General features: G+C 45.6%; 1 protein-coding gene across 1 annotated transcript; it reads right to left on the bottom strand.

Moving 5' to 3' along the window:
• On the bottom strand, positions 753-17,735 carry PARD6B (par-6 family cell polarity regulator beta). The gene is made up of 3 exons (XM_018058028.1): positions 17,426-17,735; positions 12,592-12,814; positions 753-3,922 (listed from the first exon to the last, which is right to left on the bottom strand). Exons 1-3 carry the CDS (start codon positions 17,489-17,491, stop codon positions 3,090-3,092), a joined length of 1,122 nt encoding a protein of 373 aa, XP_017913517.1. The 5' UTR covers positions 17,492-17,735; the 3' UTR covers positions 753-3,089.

The following is a 21,431-nucleotide window of genomic DNA, read 5'->3' as shown; positions in this document are numbered from 1 at the left end:
GAGCAAATGCTATCCCTAGTTGCTGCTAACCATTAATTCATGCACCTTAAGGCAAACAACCAGGAATGGGTTGGCTTTTCCTTGTACATTTTTTCCCTGGTCTACACCAATGGATGGCGTGTAGGGGTCTCTGTACACGATGGATTTTTACTTAGCGGATTTGCTGTTTTTAAACTGGGGGAAGGAATTGCTTGTCATCCTGCATGATGCCTGGCAGAGAAGTTAGTGCAGAGATCAAGTTAGCCAATTATAGGCTAATTCGGAATTAGAAATGGCTCAGGAAGAGGGTGTATTTTATTTCGGGCCTTTTACGGTGTTTAGTATAAGTTGAATCCAATCCATATAGGCAATACCTATACCTAGGGTGGTGATAAAAAGTATAACTAAGTGAATTTGAATTTGGAAGAGAAACTGTCACTTTAGAAACAACTTTTGTCTAATTTCAAATAATCAAATATCTAAGTGATAGTTCTGGATGGGTATCATGTATAACCTCTTACATTCTCCGAATTTAACATTTTAAATGCCCTAACCCTAAGCTGGGCCGTCAGCAGTTAAAGTGAGGAGTCCTAACCACCAAAATTCTAGGTGTTGAGTTTTTAAAAGTTAAGAAAGCTAGGATCTTGTTATAAAGTAGCAATTTCCTCCCTTTTCATTTTAGCAATTTTCTCCCTTTTCATTTTCTATTTTGGGTGCTTGCTAAATACTTGTTGGGTGACTTTTCACATATTTTTGCAAACAAGAAAGCAGCCTTTATACAAGTCTATCTTTATTTGTAAAAAATAATATACAACTAAAGCTAATTTGATTTTTAAAATCAAAGTTCATTTAGTGATAATGTACATTTTATAATAAAATTGTAGTAAAATACTGACATTTGATAGTTCAAACAAAGTATCATTCATGTAAAAATCATGTTGCATGTAAAATTTAATTAGAAAATTCATAGTTCACAAAAGTACATATATTTTGTTGATAGCTCATGAGGACATTATCATAAACTTAAGATACAGAACAAAATTCACAGTTAGCTTGACATTTAGTACTATAAAATTTTAAGGTGAATCCACTGATATTTTGTTAATAAGGTACACTTGAAACAATTCAGACTACCAATGAATTGACATTTTATTGTATAACCAAGATCTATTGGTTTTACAATATGTCTAGTAATCAATTACTTCACCAATAATTTAAATGAGAGATCCAGTTGAAAAGACCACTGACATATACTTCTGGCAGGACAATTAAAATAAAAAGCACTAGCAGCTTTGATTTCCATTTTCATGAATACATACAAGACAGATCTGTATTTTTACAGTTAAAAGTTGTTCAAAAAGTCAAGCCCTGAAGTATTTCTTCCCCTAAGAGAACAGTTCTGATGTTAAAACTTTGTTAAAAAAAAAAAAGAGAGAGAGAAAAAGAGAGGTAGTATGTGAAAGTATTTTTACTTAAAATGTTGAACCCCTGCACCGCTTGTAATATAAATGAAATGTAACCTCTACTTACTAACATTTTGCCATTCAAGAGTTAAATTGGTAAAACTCAACAGAATGTTAAACCTGGAATGCCATTAAAAAATAGTGGTTAAGTGAAAGAATTTTTATGAATTCAACAAAAAGTACACTGTGTTACATAACATTGTGCAGTTAATAGTTTAGTGATAATATGTTTGGTGGTACAATGTGAACAAAATACGCTGAAGTATTCTGAGTCAAGTGATCTTCATTTAATCACCTTCTCTTCATATACTTTTACCACAGAGAGAAAATATCCTTCAAAACGGAGTCATTCGATTCTTCATTGTTTTAATAGCACACAATTGTTACAAGGTATCCATTCTAGCCCTACCATAAAATTAATCAATAAATAACTCTGAGAGCAACATCGGTAAGCCACAGGGAGCTCATGTAGTTCCTACTATTCTTAGTCTTTATATACAAGCTACAGTAGTGCCTGCCCATCTCATACAAGGAAACCAGGCAAGGAACAAAGTTAGCAGCCTCACTCTTACCTTGTTCTAAGTGGATGCATCAGAAAGTAATAAATAGCCTCCTAACATTAACCGAGACACACTCTACCTGTCAAAGGTGAATACTACATGCTTTCCATAACGTGAAGGCAGTGTTCCTACAAACCTCACTAAGGAAAACCCAAAATGTTCATATAAAAAGTGCACAAGGATGTCCTGTGTATAAAAATCTCTCAGTTTGGGTGTGTTTTTTTCAAATGAAACTCATTCACACTACAAACACATTGAAAGGATATAAAAGCAGACCAACAAAATACACAAACTTAAGAAAGGAATGATTCCCCACGAGAGTCGGAATGAGGACAAGACATGGGCGAGCCGCCCACATCAGCAGGGGTGATGGAACTGCCGTTCACGACATTTAAGGGATGCCTGAATGGAATGAGTCTGTAAATGCGGAAGTTACAGGAGGGCCAAACGCAGATCTGAACGATTGCTAGGAATTTCTTAATTCAGGAACACTGCTTCAGTGCTTTCTAAGTTGAAGCAGCCCTTAAAAAACAGTTGGTTTGATTTCTCAGAAATTGGGGGGTGGGGGAAGCATTTGCAAAAACTGTTACAATTAGCAACAGAGGGACAACATTTAAAAAGTCAAAATAAAATACGGGGCATATAGGAGCCAAGGTCCCCAAAGTACTGAATTGATAGATTTCTTCACATTAGAAATTAAAAAATATAGTTAAGGGAAAAATTAACCAGGCTCTGCACAGCAGGTTAAATATGCAACCACTTCAAACAGAAATGATCTAGTCCTTAGGGTGTTTAGTTCTGGGAAATGTGCTCCAACATCCAGTTCTCCATAGGCAAAATAGCAAAAGCACATCATTTCAGTAGCAAAGGCCCCTTTGTTTTAGACTTGAATTTACCTCTAACCCACCGAAGTTTATATGAATTATCAAACTACTATTTCAATAACATTTTAAGCTTGCGAGATACATATATTTTTTTCATGCCTATCCCAGATCACTTGTTCAGAGGTATATAACGCTTGCAACTAGCCAAATTTACAGAGTCTCTGCGGCATCCTCCTTCAGAAGACACTCAAGCCGTGACGGTCTCATAGTGTGATGACTGTTCCATCTTCCTCTAAGAGTTTCTGGTCTGGAGCACGCGTTTCGAACTCCGTGTGGGCGCCACCTGCTACCGGTGGTAAGCTCACTTCGTTGGCAGGGATGAAACCGTTCTGCCCATATTCGAAACTGAGCTCTACCTGCGAGAGCGACTGCAGGCTCTCGGCGCTGGGTGCCGCCCTGGGGATCTGCCGCGGCTCCCCGCTGTCCTCGATGACGATGTCCTCCTCCTCGTCGCTGTCGTCCTCCCCCGGCTCCAGGCTGGGCTCCGGTGGCGGCGCGCAGCTGGGGAGGCTGGTGTCGGTCGACTGGCCGGAGCTGCCCGAAGTCCGACTGTTGCGGACGACGTTGTTCCTCTGGTTGGCCGGCCGCACCGTGATGATGAGGTTGCGGCTGTTGGCGATCATCATGTCGGTGACCTGGTCGAGGCTCTTCCCGGAGACTTCGATGCCGTTCACCTCCAGGACTTCGTCATTGACGGCCAGCAGCCCCGTGCTCTGAGCCAGGCCCCCCGGCACGAGTCTGGAGATGAAGATGCCCGGGACCTTCTCCAGGCCGTGCGGGGTCACCCGGACGCTGGCCCCGTCCCGGATGTAGAAGCCCAGCGGTTTCTCTGTGCCGTACTTGTAGAGACGCACCCGGCGGTGCGTTTCCGGGAGAATGTCCACGTCGATGATGGAGGACACAGGTCGGAAGTCCTGGGGCAGGCTGATGACGATGTGCGGCTTTTTTCTGTGGTTGTCGGGCCGCAGCACGTTGGTTAGAACATTCTTCTTCTTGATTAGTGTGTCTGTACCAAAGGCACTGTAGTCTGCTTCTTCTGTTCAAACAAATAAAATAAAATAATTATAGGAATGCTATGAAAATACACGTTTATCTATGGTGGAATCTGTACAGAAAGGGCAACTCAAAACATATTTGGTACAGAAATTAAACTCGTTAAATATTAGCCCGTTTCTATCAGATAAAAAACGGAGTGCAGTAGGAAGACATGCTGTGCCAGGAAAAACCACTAGGGGGCCCTCTCAAGTATTCCCCGTGACATTACCAAAAGTTGAGGTTAGATTTTATGAAGCGCAAGGATTTTATGAAACATTAAATACGGCACATGAAATTCTGATACGCCTCACATACACGTTCTCACACCATTTATAACAAGTTATCTGCGCTGTCTTTTCCCTACATTTGTTCAAAACCCTCCAATTTGCATGTTTATATTTGACTTAATGACATGAAACTGGACACTTGAAGCTCAAATACGTGTTTTAGAGGTTGGGCAGACGATACAGGCAGATCTCTTTTTATGGTGCCTCACAGATAATTCTTTTTTTTTTTTTAAACAAACTGAAGGTCTGTGGCAGCCCTGCATCGAGCAAGTCTATCAATGCCATTTTTTCAACAGCACTTGTTCATTTTGTGTCTCTGGGTCACAGCTGGTTCACTCTTGCGGTATTTCAAACTTGTGATTGTTGATGTCACTATCACAAAAAGATGATGACTCACTGTGGGCTCAGGTTACATTTTTTTCTTTTAAGCAAAAAGGTATTTTAAAATGAAGTTTTTTTTCTTAGACATAATGCACTTATTTGTGCCAACATTCATGTGACTCACTCTATTGAGATAATCGCTTTATTGAACCCACAATATATCCAAGGTCCGCCTGTAATTTAGTGTAATGGATAATACACATAAAATCACAATGAAATTAAACGAACGTGTATCAAACAGAATTCTGGTCTTCTGCAAGTACACTCTCCCTCAGTTTTCTGGGCAAGTTCGTAATCTTTAATTTTCCCACTTTTCACAGAGGCTGAGCTGAGACAGACAAAACAGGTAGGGGGAGGGTTCTGGCAAAGCTGAGCGCACCTGCCCCGTTAACTGTGTGGCTTCTCTTGCTCCAGGCAGCTTCTCTTCAAGGACTGTGGGAATCTGTGTGGCCAGTCCAGCTTGTCAGAGAGTCTCGTATTTTTAGGTTTAAAAAAATCTTCCCATTTTAAAATGCTGCACCCAATTAAATAACTACAATAACCTGTTTAAGCAAAGTAACACCTGGGAGTGGGGAGTGACTTATTCTTCAAGTCAGCTACTGATTATTTCTGATGTCAAATAGGGAGAACAGGGCATTAAAATGTGATCATACATCGCACAGCGGGAGGTCGACAGCCTACAAGCCACACACCTCATCAGAGGATGAGGAAACAGCAGTCACAGAAGGTGAAACCACGTTTCAAAAATAGGGTGAGGATGAACTAAAAAGAATCTCCAAGGATTAAAAACATTAATAAGAATTAAAAAAGACAAAAGTACCCCCACCACCCCAAGAACTAAAGTCCTAGTCTCAACCAACACTACAGAGCGACAGGAACGCCACCAGCCTGTGTCTGCAACACGGCTTCCACCTCCAGTTCCTCGTCCCCTGACTCCCAGCCTCCTTACTGATGACTACAGTAGCTTCACTTCATAGGAAGTTAAGGGTACAAACAGGAGCAGAAGTTGGAGAAGACTCTTGAGAGCCCCTCGGACTGCAAGGAGATCCAACCAGTCCATCCTACAGGAAATCAGTCCTGAATATTCACTGGAAGGACTGATGCTGAAGCTGAAAGTCCAATACTTTGGCCACCTGATGCGAAGAGCTGACTCATTTGAAAAGACCCTGATGCTGGGAAAGACTGAAGGCAGGAGGAGAAGGGGATGACAGAGGATGAGATGGTTAGATGGCATCACCGACGATGGACATGAGTTTGAGTAAACTCCGGGAGTTGGTGATGGACAGGGAGGCCTGGCGTGCTGCAGTCCATGGGATCACAAAGAGTCGGACACGACTGATCGACTGAACTGAAGGGTACAAAATACGTTACAGGCAGAAGACTGGCCCAGTTTTCTTACTAGACCAGCAGTGCGCACGGCCACGTCATACAGGGACTGCTAAGTGAACACTGGGTGTCAGAGCCTGGAGAACTTCAGCGATGTTTCCTCAGGGTGCCTGAACACTCCTCAGAAGCTAGTTTCAGAGAAATGTACAAGACCAGGGGTACCTAATCTGGGGGCACTTTTACCACCCAGGGATAATTTTGCTTCATTTATGGAGAAAGTACTCACACTGTGTTCTTACAAAGACAGAAATTTATTTATAATTTGGCTTGGGAAATAAATCCACTGACAAAACAATCTTTGGGGCAAAATGCGGCCAAAAATCTTTCAACAGTCTCCTGTATTCATTCAGAACTGTATGTGTCATTTTATAATCGATTAAGAAAGCTCACACAATTTTTACGTGGGAAATTTTGGACAATACAAACAGAGAACAAAACCAAGTTGCCTACATACCTACTCATGGGAAACCTGACCAAGCGACCCCCCCAATCTGCATGATTTGGCATAGCCTCCAGACTCTGTTTGAATGCTCTCTGCTAAATTCTCAAAAGCAATATGCCCCAGTACAAAGGCACCTTTGTTCCCCCATCTAGCTAATCAGTTTCCAGCCACTGGGAAAAGAAATATTTGGCGGAAAGCCAGGGTGCAGGGTGTCGGTTTAAAGTGTAAAGGTGAACACGCACAGGGCCCAGGGCTGCCGCTCCACCTGAGCACGTCTGTCAAAGCACAAAACTCGGAATGGGGCCGAGGGTTGGAAACCTGGCTCATGGCAACCTTTCACTTGCATAAACCCAGGCTGACGCAACAGCGCGTGATACTGGCTCGTGCAGCAACGTCTCACCTATCCCGAGCCTGACAAGCTCAGCTCACCGAGATGGATGAGGACCTCCACCTGGAATGCCGCCGAACAGCCAGGCTGGATGTCTCACTTCCTTACACACAGAAAGCTCCTGTTGCTTTAGTCACCGAGAGGGAGCCCTGTAGGCCCTCCCTCTGAGCCTCTTATTATTTAAACATTAATCCCCAAACCCCTGGTTACCTCATTCCTCAGCTCAAAGTCATGAATCAGGACTGAGGGTCCACTAGTGAGTCGCAGGCGCAGACACAGAAATAGAAGCCTACAGCGAATATGAAGCAAACCTCACGACGAACAAAGTATTTCTACAAATCCCAGAAACGTCCCTGCACAGTTAACAAAACAGCGACCATTCCTGGGAGAGTCATCAAGAAAGTTTAAGACCACGATCTGTTTCAGGTTCTGCTGCAAGACATGGAAGAATTAACTAGTTTGGGGAACTCTTCTAGTCAAGGGGTGGACAACCTTTTTCTGTAAAGAGTTGTACCATAAATATTTCAGGGTCCTGTAAGTCACACGATCTCTGTTGTAAAAGCAGCTGCAGGCAATACAGAAGGGAGTGAGCATGGGTGTTTCCATGAAAACTGTTACAAGACAGCCAGCGAGCCCAAGTTTGCCAACGTTTGTTCTCATCCAAAATGGTTAAAATGAAATAGATGTGGCAGCTTTTTAAAAGGATTAAACATCACTCAAAGCAGTATTCAAGTTCTGCAGATCCCTTCAGTTTCTAATATAAGAAAAATCGACCACCAGCTACTTAAGCAGCACCTACTGCTGTGTGGCCAAGCCTTGCGCTCTGTGCCACAGATCCAACACAAACTGCGCGGAGGCACTCGGCTTTCCAGGTGTTCACAGACTAACAGAGACGGCAATTAACTGAGAACCGGAAACCATTATGATTACAGAGGTGCCGAGAGCTGTGAAGTACCCTGGGTTGAGGGAGCCTGTCAGTGGGTGTACAAGGGCACTGCCAGCTTTGCTCAGGGAAGTGAGGCTTATGCTGAGACTGGAAAAGAAACAGCGGCTCACCGGGTAGGAGGGAGGGGAGCAGGGAGGAGCTAGAGCCAAGTCAGCAGACAGGGCCCTGCAGACAGACACCGGCCCCCGGGGAAGTGGGGAGGGTTCCGGACTTCAGCCTAAGGCCAAAGGGAAGAAACCCCAAGGATTTTCTGGCTGCGAGCTGGAGAAGGGACCTGCGGGGCAAGGTAGGAGGCTACTGCGGGCGATTCAGGATAGCGCCTGGCCTGGAGCAGAGGCAATGGGGATGGGGAGATAAGCCTGAAAAATAATTAGAACACCATTTCAATAGGCTTGGGGACGGGCTGATTGAAAAAAAAAAAAAAAGTATGTGTCAAAGGTGACAGCCAGGTTTCTGACATAAGCAACTGGTGTCATACTGTGAGATGTTTCTCTGCAGTTCTTTTTATTTTACTTAATTTTATTTCTTTTGTTAAACTTTTTTTTTTTTTACAACTATTAAAATGTATTTTCCTTAGGTCCCTGGTGGCTCAGAGGTTAAAGCATCTGCCTGCAATGCGGGAGACCTGGGTTCGATCTCTGGGTTGGGAAGATTCCCCTGGAGAAGGAAATGGCAACCCACTCCAGTATTCTTGCCTGGAGAATCCCATGGACGGAGGAACCTGGTGGGCTACAGTCCACAGGGTCACAAAGAGTCGGACACAACTGAGCGACTTCACTTTACTAGGCCATTTCTGAATTAAACCCAACTCATTAAAAGATAACCTTAAAACACATCTCCCAAGTCACATCTACTACACGGCAGAGTTCTAAGAGATGGCTGAAGGGCCACCCGGTTCCAGGTATCTGGGCCATAAGGCCATGTCATAAGACAGACGAGGCTTAAAGCAAGACCAGAAGTGTCCCCAACATGCTCCTTTGACAAAACCTGCAGTACACATGTGTTTGTCTGATGGCATACAAAAACAGTTGGCAGCAATGTGGCAAGAAGCTGTGGTGTAGGTATCCTGACCAGATCTGGCGAGGAGTCCACGCGTGTCAGTGGGGCTCAGACCTGGCTGATCATCGGGATGAGCTGGGAGGCTTTGGAAAAAACACACATTTCCCTGGCCATCCTCTAAACCTACAGGGATGACCTGAGTACTTTTACTGTATTTTTAATTTTTTTGCTGGAATACAGTTGTTTTTCTTTTAAAGGTGCAACCTTTAAATACTGTCTAAGATTGTTTTCCATACAACAACCACCTGTACAAGAGAAGGAAACCTCTTTTTCCCTCAAATAAATGAGGAAATTCTAAACTCCAACAGGGCGAAGGGGGAGGGCAAAAGACCTGGGAATCCTCTCTGAAAATAACTTTTAAGAGATCAGGTTTTTCTGTTTTGATCCTTGCTTCTACGATAACAGCCCTAGAAACAGTGCCTAGGGTTTTCCCCTCTAACGATAAATGGCTGTAAAACACAAAACTTTTCAAGATACGCAATAATGAGGCCTCCAAAATCACGCTATGAAGTTCAAAGAAACCTTACTTGATAGAGTGTACCAGATTTTAACAGGTCACATGGTTTCAAATTTTAAAATTGTTTTTCTATCTGTCTTTTTGTGCCATATCAAGTGCAACCCACTGCCCTGCTGATTCCTAAACTGGAAGCCGAAGACCAGAAAAACCGAAAACATGTTATCATTAAGCAATAAAATGTAACTATACTTAATATCATGTTTTATATTAGTTTCCTGAATTTAATGTTCATTAAAGATTAGGTAGAATCAGCGTTCTACTCAAGCATCTGTCCAGCTTTGTTTAAAAGAAAAAAAGTATCGCCACGAACTGCAGGGCACTGCATAACTCTGTAAGACCACAAACATGTTAACGCTGCCTAAGTAAGGTGATTCCAGGTCTCCAGGGGGCAATCTGGTAAACGTGGGGCGGTGGGGGCCCTAGCTGGGGTGGTCGGAAGAGGCCCCTCTGAGACAGCCACCCGCAATGCCGCCTGAGGGCAAGGAGGCAGCCTCGGGCTGAGCTGCAGGAAAAGCGTTCCTTACGGAAGGAACAGCACGTGCAGAAGCACGGAGGCGGCGGCAAGCCCACCCAGGCTGGTGGGCAGTTGGGGGGCGGCGGAAACCCAGCCAGCAGGGCTGTCGTTCTGGAGAGGAGGACGGGGGAGGGAAGGGGAGGCTGTGGGCCCAGATCAGGAAGGTTCTTGCTCTGCACGCGATGGCAGCCACTGGAAGGTTTTAAGTGGGAATGAATCGACTGACTGACTTTGCATTTTTTGCTTAAGTCATACTTGTATTAAAAACAAAAATCATCTGCTGAACACACCACCTTTTCCTAAATCAAATTCTAAGCTATGAATCCTACTGGACACCTACCTCTGCTGCACAGAAAACTTTCTCTTCACTGTGTTTACTTCCAAAGTCCCTTTTTGAAGAAGGGACTAGCAGAAGATAACCACCCTTCAAAGAGGCTGGGATAAATCCTATGAGTGTTACAATGCCAGTAACATAAACATGTGATCGTATAATCCACAGCCTATAATCTTTTTAACAAAGGGGATAATCCAACAAGTTTGTCAGATGGCAGTAGTTTAAAAATAGTCATTCTACATTTAAATACACTTCCAAATAGCAACTAAATTTGTAATGAAAATTACAACTGCTAACAAGGAAGGCCCTTTATTCAACAATAATGGCTTAAATTATTCTGTTTAAACTGACGAGTCCACTCAGTCTTGTCTTCACTGGCGTCCTCTTCCCCAACATTCTATGCATAGCTTTCTAATAACTAGCCCTGGTCTTTGTCTCTGCTAGCTTTTCTGTATACTCCCAAAAATTTCAACTATCGCTTTCTGCAGACTTTCAACTCTTTGCCCACCATTTCTGATTTTGTGCATGACAAGGCTGAAACTCACCAGCCAGATAAGCTTTTTTTCTGGCCTAAGAGGAAACCAGTTTTCCTTCTGACTCAATCTCTCTTCCAAACTGTGCCTGTTTTATGGCCCTGTCCCAGCAATCAGGCTTGAGTCCAACAAGCTATCTTCTGCTGGACGACTCCTCAGCTCTCTGACATCTGGTGAGGAGCGTGGTGCCTCTCAAGTCCTCCCCTTTATCTACCTCACCTCGTCTCCTGCTGGGGTGGAAGCGGGCAGCGTCTCTCAGCTGCCTGCTCCTCACTCAGATTCATCCTCAACAGCCCACGAGTCTTCCCGAAGTAACATCCTAGCTGTACCAGGCTCCTGTCACTTACTGAGGAAACCCGTCTCAGGGGTCTCTGGGAAAACGAATTTGTGTGATTCTAACTATTTTGTAAATAGTCAAGTGGTACAGACCTAAGTTACCCTACCTACCCTCGGAGGTTTCTTTTGTTGGTGGACTTGAGTTCCTCCAAACCCAGAAGCAAAGATACACAATCAGTGGAATTTCAGAGCCCTGGGAGTGGTCCAAAGCTTATCAACTGGTTTGAAATAAAGTTTCGCCTTCAAGGGTAATCTCAGCCCACTCTCTGACTGCTTGCTGGGTCGGTTTACAAGCACGGTCAGGCTTTAATCATCCCACCAGTGCTGGGCTGGAGGCTGTCATGCTGCCTTTCCAAACCTCCTCATTTTCCAAAGACAAAGGAAGCAGGAGCATGCATGGCACCCATCTACAGGCAGACACAGAGACACACACGGAAGAGGCCACAAAGGCAAAAAAAATTTTTTAGGACTTTTTAAAGTCAAAATACGTTGCAGTGCTTGCCATATACAGTGGTTATTTAAAACTTTCTTCTGCAAGACCAATTATCAATGTTTACATTCCTCCAAAATGATGACTTACTAATTTTCAGATAATTAACTAATTGTATTTTCTGTGAGAAACACCTTAGAGGAAAGCCAACAGTTAGAGGAGGCCTAGTACACGCCAAGGCTCTGCACTGAGCTCAGTTAAACCCCCAGCAATGCCATGAGATGGCATGTTCCTCCTGTAGATAAAGACACTGCAACCTGGAAAAGTAAATAGCTTTCCGTCAAGTACCTAGTAAGTAGTAAACACAGTATTTCAAAGTTGTGACTCTTTGTGGCCCCATGAATTGCAGCCCTCCAGGCTCCTCTGTGCATGGGATTTTCCAGGCAAGAATACTGGAGTGGGTTGCCATTTCCTCCTCCAGGGGATCTTCCCAACCCAGGGATCCAACTCATGTCTGTTGCATCGGCAGGTGGGTTCTTTACCACCAGAGTCACCTTATGTACATATACGTAAGTCGCTCAGTCGTGTCCGACTCTCTGCGACCCCATGGACTGCAGCCTGCCAGGCTCCTCTGTCCATGGGATTTTCTAGGCAAGAATACTGGAGTGGGCTGCCATTTCCTTCTGCAGAGGATCTTCCCAACCCAGGGATTGAACGCAGGTCTCCCGCATTGTAGGCAGATGCTTTTACCTTCTGAGCCACCAGGGAAGTCGAGAATTTTTCTCTGACTCCAAAGCCACACTCTTCCTATCACATCTTTCTGAATGGACAAAATCACATTCAACGCGAAGATTCAATATATTCCTAATTTCCATTAAGAAAAAGAATCTAAAGGTTTACAAAGTAATCACAACTTTCTAAAGTGCACTTAATTAAGTGTAAAGATGTTAATAAACCAATAATATCACAGATGTCTTAACTCACTTGTTAATTTGGTAATAAGATTCACATAAAATGTCTAATTCCTTAAATTTGTGGCAAACTCTGTATATCCTATCAATGAGGAAAATTAACAACTTCTAATTCTCAAACAACTTCTCTGGATGTTGGTACTTACCCTTTTTCTGTATAAAGATCCTAAGCAGTGGGTTGGCCGTTGAAACAGCTTTGTGATAATTGTCGTCATTATTTATAGGTAGTAAATCGCCATGGATGTCTGCATAGCCTACTAAAACGTCAACATTGGGTATTTTATGAACATGTTGCAGTAATCCATAAAACTCCTCAAACTTTCCAGGTTTTGATCTTTCCAGTGAAAACCGGCGAAATTCAGCTCCAAACTACAAACAAACATATTAATTTTAAAACAGGATCCAATCTTACAAGGCATGACATAGAAAAATTCACAGATACGAGTTTCCTTTAATAAAGAAGACAGTTTCAACCACACAGTTGAAACCTCACTGAAAGTGAAAGTTGCTCAGTCATGTCTGACTCTTTGCGACCCCATGGACTATACAGTCCAAGGAACTCTCCAGGCCAGAATACGGGAGTGGGTAGCCTTTCCCTTCTCCAGGGGATCTTCCCAACCCAGGGATCGAACCCAGGTCTCCAGCATTGCAGGCGGATTTGTTACCAGCTGAGCCACCAGGGAAGCCCCTAGAAACCTCATTACCTGGAGATAAAACAGCCTAGGGGAGACACAGAAATGTGCCTGCTCACTGCTGTATCTCTGAAGGGCATCCCCTTCAAGAGATGCAGGTTCAACTTAATCCCCGGGGTACCCAGGCCCCACTGGGGACTGTCCTGCAGAGTGACTCAGCTCAAACAAACCCTGTGTGGAGTCCAGATCCTGACAACAGTCTTCCCTCCTCACTCAGGCCATGGGGTAACAGAGATGAGCCTAAGTCTTTATTTTGACTGTCAGCAAAAAGCATCTAGGTTTCCTCCCCAATAAAAGGAGTAACAACTTCATAGGAAGTGGCAGGAGTTAACTGCAGCACAAGCAAGCAGGACTTTGAACTTCTTGGCATCAAGGCACCATATGAATGGAGGCATATTACAGAAGAAATAAGTCTAAAGATAGGAAGTGTCTTCCGTATGTTAATCTTAAAAAAAAGGCACTTTTATTAATACATTAAATACATGTCGTACAACTATCCAATTAATGCGCAAGTGTTTATGTGCTTGGCACAGTGCTAGGCCCTAGAGAATGAAAGGCTCGGGCCTGCACCCGAGCTCAGCAATTAGTGGGTAAAGAGAATAATTATATGAGCGGTATTAAGGAACCACACAAACAGGGAGGACGGCGCTTCCATCACACCCAGTATTTATCCTCACAATTCTGATACTCACATCTGCTTCCCTACTCTAGAATCCAAGTGCCGCATGATTCCGGTGGTTCTCACCTGACACGAAGGACTGGCTTCATCCAGTCCATAATAAACAGGATCTGTGACCTACTATGGAACCAGCATAGCATTTCCTCAAATGTGGAAACCTAAGAAAGATTCATCAGCCTTCCTCAAAAAGCGCCCCAGTCACACACATCTGGGAAATGCTATATAACTATAATCATGCTCTTGGGAATCACTGGGGAGACCAGTTACTAAAGGCGAGGTGAAGGCCCTGGGGTTGATTAAAACAGAAAAAATTTTCAAAACAAACTGTGTGCCAAATGTATCTGACCACTGAATTCCTTTTTCCTCTAAGTATCTATTATTGGATAGTAACACTAGCTGTACTACCAACAAGGCCTTAAACATCATGCAGGCAAAGTCCCTACTGGAATTATTTGGTTACAAATGTGTCTGTTCACGTCCCCAAGGGTCCCGTGGGCTTCCTGGATTCACCGCTTTTGTTATGCAAGTTTATCTGCCTCGCTTATACCCACACTATTTGCTAGTTTTCAATTAAAATGAAAACTCACTGAAACCACCTCTTACTTCTAATAAATTAAAAGTTTCCGAAACACATTCCTCAAACGTAAACACTAACATTTGTCAAGAAAATAAGGTGACTCACACCTAAAGCGCTCAAAAAGTTTAGTCACACCTTCACGTTTCAAAGTAAATAAAAACTGAGGAACACCCTTCATATCAGAGTCAGTCTTATGATGTTATCAAAAGTCATAGTTTCTCCTCCATTTTCTTTATTCTGGTATCGCAACATCCCAGTGCATTCTGATTCATCCCCAGGTTTTATTACTTCCCCTGGTGAACGGGAGTAACAGCTAATAATTGAATATTTTAGGGCTGCAATGTTTTTGCTAAAGCTTGTGGATAAAAATTCTTTGCTCGACACTTTTTTTTTCCTCTTGCTTAAATGTTATGATAAAAACAATGGGAAATTGTAAGGCTTCACAGTAGATGTGCCCTTTTGCAAAGTTAGCAGAAAAAAAGAAATTGTTATGATTCTTGCAGCACAACAGGATTAAGAGAACTTTTTACTACGTGAAAAAAAAATACAAAAATAGAGATAAAATTAAGACTTAACCAACAACTATTCAAACTTTTTTTTGGCCTGGTCTAGTTTGGCCTGGTCATGGGGATGGACACCCATCACCCAGCATTTTTAGGTACAACACTTTAGAAATGTAAACTTGATTTTAGTATTGGTTCCCCATGAATAATAACCAGGAAATGTACAGCTCAATGACTATTCCAGGTCTTTGATATCCAAGACTGCTGAAGGACATCTCCTTGATTATTAATAGCTCTCTCAACTCTATAGATACAGGAAGATAAATGTTACCAGAAAGTTACTGTAAAAAAAAGTCACATGGTAACTGGTATCACAACTTAACTATACTTATATTTGCATGATCCATTACTTTATTTGTACCATTTTCTCCTTCCATGAGCAAAGACATGACGTTGACAACTTGCTTTTTATGTAGAAGAAAAAGAAATCCTGAAATGTGGATCTGCATACCACAGAGTTGGGGTCACAACCTCTTCGTTATCAACTTTGTAAAAAGCTGTAAGCAGTGAAAATGGACTTATTGTTTCACCTATCTGTCCAAATATTGTTTAAATGGTGAAGATGTCAAGTGCTTTTCTTTAACCCCTTAAAAATAAATGTACAGTTAAAACACAAGGTGTCAGAGACGTGCTGGAAACTGTACTTCCCCTGTGCCTACTGATCAGCAGCTAGAATGAGTGGGACCCTTGATTCTGTTTAAGAGCTATGGTTTACCAGAAGAGCAGGCCAAATATATAATGGGTAGTGTGGGAAAGATTCACAAACCAGTTGACAGAAGAGAAGCATGGAAAGCCTGAAATTCTAGTCCCTACACGCTCAAGGTTTCCTAATCTGAAAGATAAATTACCATTTGACTGTATTTAATCAGAGCACCTAGAATCCCTACTCATTTTTTTCCTATGATAAAAAGTTAAAGACTTGCTACCAAGATTAGGACCACAAACTGAATTTTAAGATTACGCAATATCGTGTTTTTCTTTTCTTAACCTCAACTCCCACAAACCCAAACTAGATTTATAACAGAAATGCTGTGAGAAGGTTCAACCATTGGCCACAGAACCACTACTACCACTATATGCTAGAGGAAAAACTCTCTATATATTTTGTTATCTTAACTCTTATTTCAAGCATGTCACTTCAATTCGCCATGGCAATTCCATGGAGGACACAGGAGACTGTATTTCTGAACCTGCTATATTTCTGTCTTTATTAAGCAGAAGGGTTTTTGAAATTAGTACCTACTGTGATACCAGTTAAGTTGAAAATGACGTCTTAAAATGTTAAAAATGAATGCAGATCTCAGTTATGGCAACTTACAGGACTTCGCTTATCAACTCCAGACAATAAAAACCCTTCTACCCCAGAGAGCCTTCCTTACTCTACTTCACTGAAAATCACTCCTTGATTTTGCGTTCTCCCTTCTACCCCATCCCTGTTATCTTATATTCAGTAAGGTTTCATTATTTTTGAAGTTAATACGCTTTTCCTTTTCTCCTACTCTTCCCTGTGTCTTGATCTTTCCAACTCTTATTTTAAACGTTCACGGGGCTCAGCTCCGTGTGCTCTCTTTAGTATTCCAGAAGGCCTAAAACTTATCTTGTAAAAAGGGCTTTAAGGTTTTGTCATAAAAAGCAGAGCTTGTTGAAGTCAAAACCTTTCTGAGCCCCTGTCTTCTCTGAGAATCAGACTAGATTATCTAAGTCCCTTCTGGCTCTTCAATTCATGAAATGCTTGCTTGAGAATGTTCCTGGGGCTGCCGATCGTCTTCAAATTCCAGCTCAAAACCTCCCTTAGAAAGCATTCCCTCACTAATCCCGATACACTGTCCTGCTCAGGGAGCCTTGCAATTTAGGAATTCAGAGGATACCCACACGTTGTCATCGGCAGATGGGCATACCGTTGGTCAAGAGGGAAAAAACACTTGACCTGAAAGAGTAGCAGGATGGAATGAGAAGGGCATCCAAACTCAAAACTGTGAAGTGCCACTCACCCGAAAGGTGACAGTGTTCACTTTACAAGATTCAATGCATACCAAAGTTCCTGTTCGAAAAATCCCTACAGGAAGCAAAAGCTAACTTTTACATTTGGGTGACTACGGATGTTTCAAACACTCTTTACTCACATGCCAGAAGGCAGAATTCCTCCAAACCTTTCGTACCACGCTGCGCTCGCTCAAATGCCCCCCCATCCTCGGGTATGCCTTGGGCCTGACTCCCATCCTTGAAGGGGAATGATTTCTCACGGAAGGGGATTAAGCGCTCGGCGGGGCTCCTGCCTTACCTGGGGGAGGGAGCGGACACAAGGCCCCCCCCATCCTCGGCAAGTTCATTCCCCACCGTCTCCAGCCCCCAAGTCCCCCCAGCGCGGCCCCGGCGGCCCCATACACCCGGCCAGCCCCTGGGGGCCCCAGGCCCGGTCACTGCGGCCCCCCGCCCCCGGGGTCCCCCAGCTTGCCCGGGCCCGCGCACCTTGCTCTTCACCTCCATGGTGCCCAGGCAGCCGCTGCCCGCCCCGTGCCGGTGGCCGCGGTTCATCCTGAGGCCGGGCCCGCGGCGGCCTCCTCCAGCCGGGCCGCCCCTCGGGGGCGCGCGGGGCGAGTGCGCGGCCGGCGGGCTCGGGACGCGGCGGCGGCGGCGGCGGCGGCGGCGGCGGCCCGTGCTCCTCCTCACAGGCACCTGCAGAGGGGCGGCCGCGGCTCGCGTCTCCGCGCCAGGCCCCGCTCGGCTGGCTCCTCACGCTGCAGGACCGAGGGTCGGACTGGCGGCGCGGCGCGGCGGGCGGGGACGCGGAGCCCGCCCTCCCGGCCTCAGCGGCAGCCGCGACGGCGGAGGCGGCGGAGAGGGCGGAGCGGCGGGGACACGCGCCGCAGCCTCGCTCTCGGCTGCCGGCCCCGCGCGCGCGCGCTCCCTCACCTCGGGCCGGGCCGCCGCCGCGGCGCGTGCGCGCGCTCACCTGCAGCCTCCGCCGAAGCCTAGGCAGCCCGCGCTCCGCCCCCACCCAATGGGAAGCGCGCACCTGCGCCCGCGGCGCCAACCAATCCGGTACCCGCCTCGCGCCGCGCGTGGGCGGGGCCTCCTGCTCGAAAAGCCCGCCTGCCGCCGTTCGATTGGTCCCGCACGGCGAGGGAGGGGTGGGATCACCTGAAGCCGGGAGGGGCCCTCCGGACCCTGCAGGCGAGCTCCAAAGCGCATGCGCGGGTCCTGGAGTTTCCGCCCGGCGAAGGCCGGCCGGAAGCGCGAGCGCACCTGGAGACGCGCTGGGATGGGTGGGCCTTTAGCGCACGCGCGGGCGCGCGCCTGGTTGCTCTGTACCCGGCTGGAGCTCGCGCTCCGCCGGGGCGTGGGGCACGCTTCCCGGCTAGTTGCTGGGCGCTGCGGGGCTGCAGGCTTTCTGCATCCCCTTCTACTTTGGGATGCTGCAGCCTCCAACAACGCCCCTCCGTCACCCATTTGCGTCCTTTAGTCGTCTGGCTGCAACTCGGATTGCAAAATTCCAGTTTTCCCGCCTCTGTAACAGTAACTGGAGAAAAATCGCAGGGCTCTACTGGCTTAATGTCGTTGATAGAGACTTTCTGCAGTCCAGTCAGGTCCCGTGGGGTCGAGTAGGCGCAGGGAGGGCGGGGAAATGGGCAAAGGCCGGGGATGGCTCCTCGAAGGTCCGTACTTATAGATCGGCCCTCCAGGGATTCCCCGCCCCCCTTGTCTTTTAAATTTGTTTAACCTTTGAGGATCTTCCTCTCCCTCCAGCCATTTCTGGGCTATTCACTGTGTCCACCAGTGACAGCCGCCAGATTGTGTTTGTCTGTCCCTCCAGTGGAATGACCAAGCTATGTTCTTGATAACAGAAGACTGAATCCTTCTCTTTAAATGCTCAGAGCCGAGTTTCTCCTCTCAGGGATCCTTTGCAGCACTGGCAGTGCTGGGGTGGTGAGGAGGAGAACCCCAGAGCCCCCCACCCACCTGCAGAGGGGCTCATCACAGAGCTGTAGAACTCTCCTGTGAGCTGGACCTGGGCCTGCCGGGGCAGTTCTAACCTGAAATGGCCAAAAACAGCTGGCTAGGGTGCTGCATTCGGCCGGAGCGCCCTGGGCCTTCCTCGCCCCGTCCCTGCCTTCATCTGTCCTCACACGGGCACCCCTCCTTCCCAGCCCTTTTGTCAAATTCCAGGTTCCCCATGTATTTTGGAGAAGGACAGCTCTGAAAGGCAGCGACCCCTCTGTTTTGCTCACTGTGACTTTGAGTAGTAGCATCTGCCTGAGTGCTCGAAGGTACTCAGCTCTGTCTCTGCGGGGTGCTGGAGCTGGGGAGGATGGCTTCTCCATATTTACATAGCCCCACCTGAGTTCAAAGGTGGGCTTCTCATCTTCCCCCTCTGAAGGGTTCAGTTCACCAAGTATTTGTGGGGGAATTTAAAATTGTTCTGGCCATTTTGGGTGGAAGTCCAGAGGGAAGGGGCACCATCCCAAGCTGAATCATTGTAAAATCTGCCTTCTCGACCTCCTGTTCAAAAGCACCTGCTGTGTGACTCAGGCTAAACTGGAAATGAAGTGTGGTGCTGTGATGGGGCAGCATGGCACTTTGGTCTCAAGACCTCTTAATCCTCTTAAAAATCATGAAGGGCCTCCAGGTATTGTGTTTATGTGTGGATATGTCTTTCAACAGTCATTGTATTAAAATGAAAACTGTTGGGACTTCTCTGGCAGTTCCATGATTAAGACGCTTGGCTTCCAACACAGGGAACGTGGGTTCAATCCTTGGTTGGGGAACTGTTGAATAAGATCCCATATGCTGCACAAGCGTGCATTTAGAAAACAAAGTTAAAACTGAGAAATGTTTAAAACACAGGGTACACAGCATGGGGACTCCCCTGATGGTCCAGTGGCTAAGACTCCAGGTTCCCAATGCAGGGGGTCTGGGTTCAATCTCTGGTCAGGGAACTGGATTCCCCTCGCTGCAGTTAAGACCCTGGTGCAGCCAAATAAGTAAATAAAAAGAAATACTAAGAAAAATACACAAGCACACATTCCAGCGGTCATCAGGGAGATGACATCGTCACAGGTCCCATCCCTTCTGGAAAATTCCATCATATACCTGTGTGACAAGGAGAGTGAGAAGAGCAAGTGACATTTTAGTGTTGTGAAAATAGTTTCGGCTTTGAGAATCCCCTTGAAAAGGTCTCAGGGACTCCCAGGGACCACTAGGATGTGAGTACACGGCTGTTACCCCCTCTCCCCGGCTGCCAGGGCCAGGTGCTGGGCCCCGGCGCTGTGGGAGGGAGTGTTGAGTGGCTGAGCTTTATTACTGTTATCAGTAGTGATTTATCAAGCCCTTTTAAAAAGGAAGTTCATGGATGCCAACACACCTGCGTGGGCCCTGCATTCCTGGAGGTGTCGTCACGTCCTCTCTGCCCTCCCCCCGGGTGTGGCACCCCTGTTGGACTTTCCTTTCTGGAAGGAAGCGTCAGGCCCGAGATTTCTGGATCTCCTAAGCAGAATTTGCTCTGAGGCCTGCGTCACACACACGCCCGGGCTGTGTAAGGAAGGAATGTGGAAAAGAGTTTGATTTTGATAAAGGTGTCATGGAAGAGGGGAGCCCTTTCATTCCGAGAGTGCTGTTCCAGGCACAAGTTTGTTTGCAGGACCTGAAATTCAGCTTATCTCCAGAAGCATGAAGCCCAGAGAAACAGCAGAAATGGAGAAGGGTTTATATTCCTATCTCTTTGGTTTGAAGAACTGAACCCTAATCTCATTTCCCGCCACCCCTCCCTCCCCACCCCCAAATCCTCAAGCTAAAGCTGATCAAGACCTACATGGGGAATGAAAAGCTAGTCCCAGACCTGGGAGAATTACTACTCAATGAGCTGGGGAGATAAGCAAGGTGAGTGGATGGCATGAACTCTTTAAATTACAGGTTCACAAAGGCATTATTCAGGAATGGTGACCACACCCGTGTGCTGCCATCTCCCCAGCCCACCTCTGCCGCTTGAAAGAAGCTAGTGAGGGCTCCATTTCTGCTTCAGCCCTCTTTCCAACACTGTCTGTCTTTAATTCTACAACTTCACATGACTGCTCTGTCTGTTTAAATGTACTTGTGAGGTGGAAAGAGTTTGTAATTTTCCACAATTCATTTTATTGATTTACATCTTGCATAACGGTGCTTTTTCGTTTCCTTCCTCCTCTTAGGAAAAAAAAATTTTTTTTAAGAGGTGACAAGAAGTCACATATAATGGTGGTGAGATTTTTTTCAAGGAGTTTCTCTTGCCAGTTCTTTTTCTCCTTGATTGCTCAAGTGCCAGTTTTGATGGAGCTGGTTAATAATTCTTTGAGAGAGAGGTGAAGTGTACCCTTATGAGTCTTAGACGACTCACCAAAGCATTTTAAGCCCTTTAGCGGAGGTGGAATTAAGTCATGTGATCTGTTTTCTGGTTAATAGCTTATAACTCTCAAAAACGAATGAATTATTTTCCTGTAAGGTA

This window comes from Capra hircus, chromosome 13 (genome assembly GCF_001704415.2).
Source record: "Capra hircus breed San Clemente chromosome 13, ASM170441v1, whole genome shotgun sequence".
NCBI classification, from domain to species: domain Eukaryota; kingdom Metazoa; phylum Chordata; class Mammalia; order Artiodactyla; family Bovidae; genus Capra; species Capra hircus.
The sequence above is the reverse complement of the archived record's forward strand: the minus strand, read 5'-3'. Positions and strand labels throughout refer to the sequence as shown.

Bases quoted from the DNA above. Each gene is read 5' to 3' on its own strand.
- PARD6B (XM_018058028.1), bottom strand. From the start codon at position 17,491: ATGAACCGCGGCCACCGGCACGGGGCGGGCAGCGGCTGCCTGGGCACC. The intron at 12,815-17,425 runs GTGCGCGGGCCC...GTTTGTTTGTAG, and splicing joins CCATGGAGGTGAAGAGCAAG to TTTGGAGCTGAATTTCGCCG. The intron at 3,923-12,591 runs GTAAGTACCAAC...TTGTTTGAACAG, and splicing joins GATCTTTATACAGAAAAAGG to AAGAAGCAGACTACAGTGCC.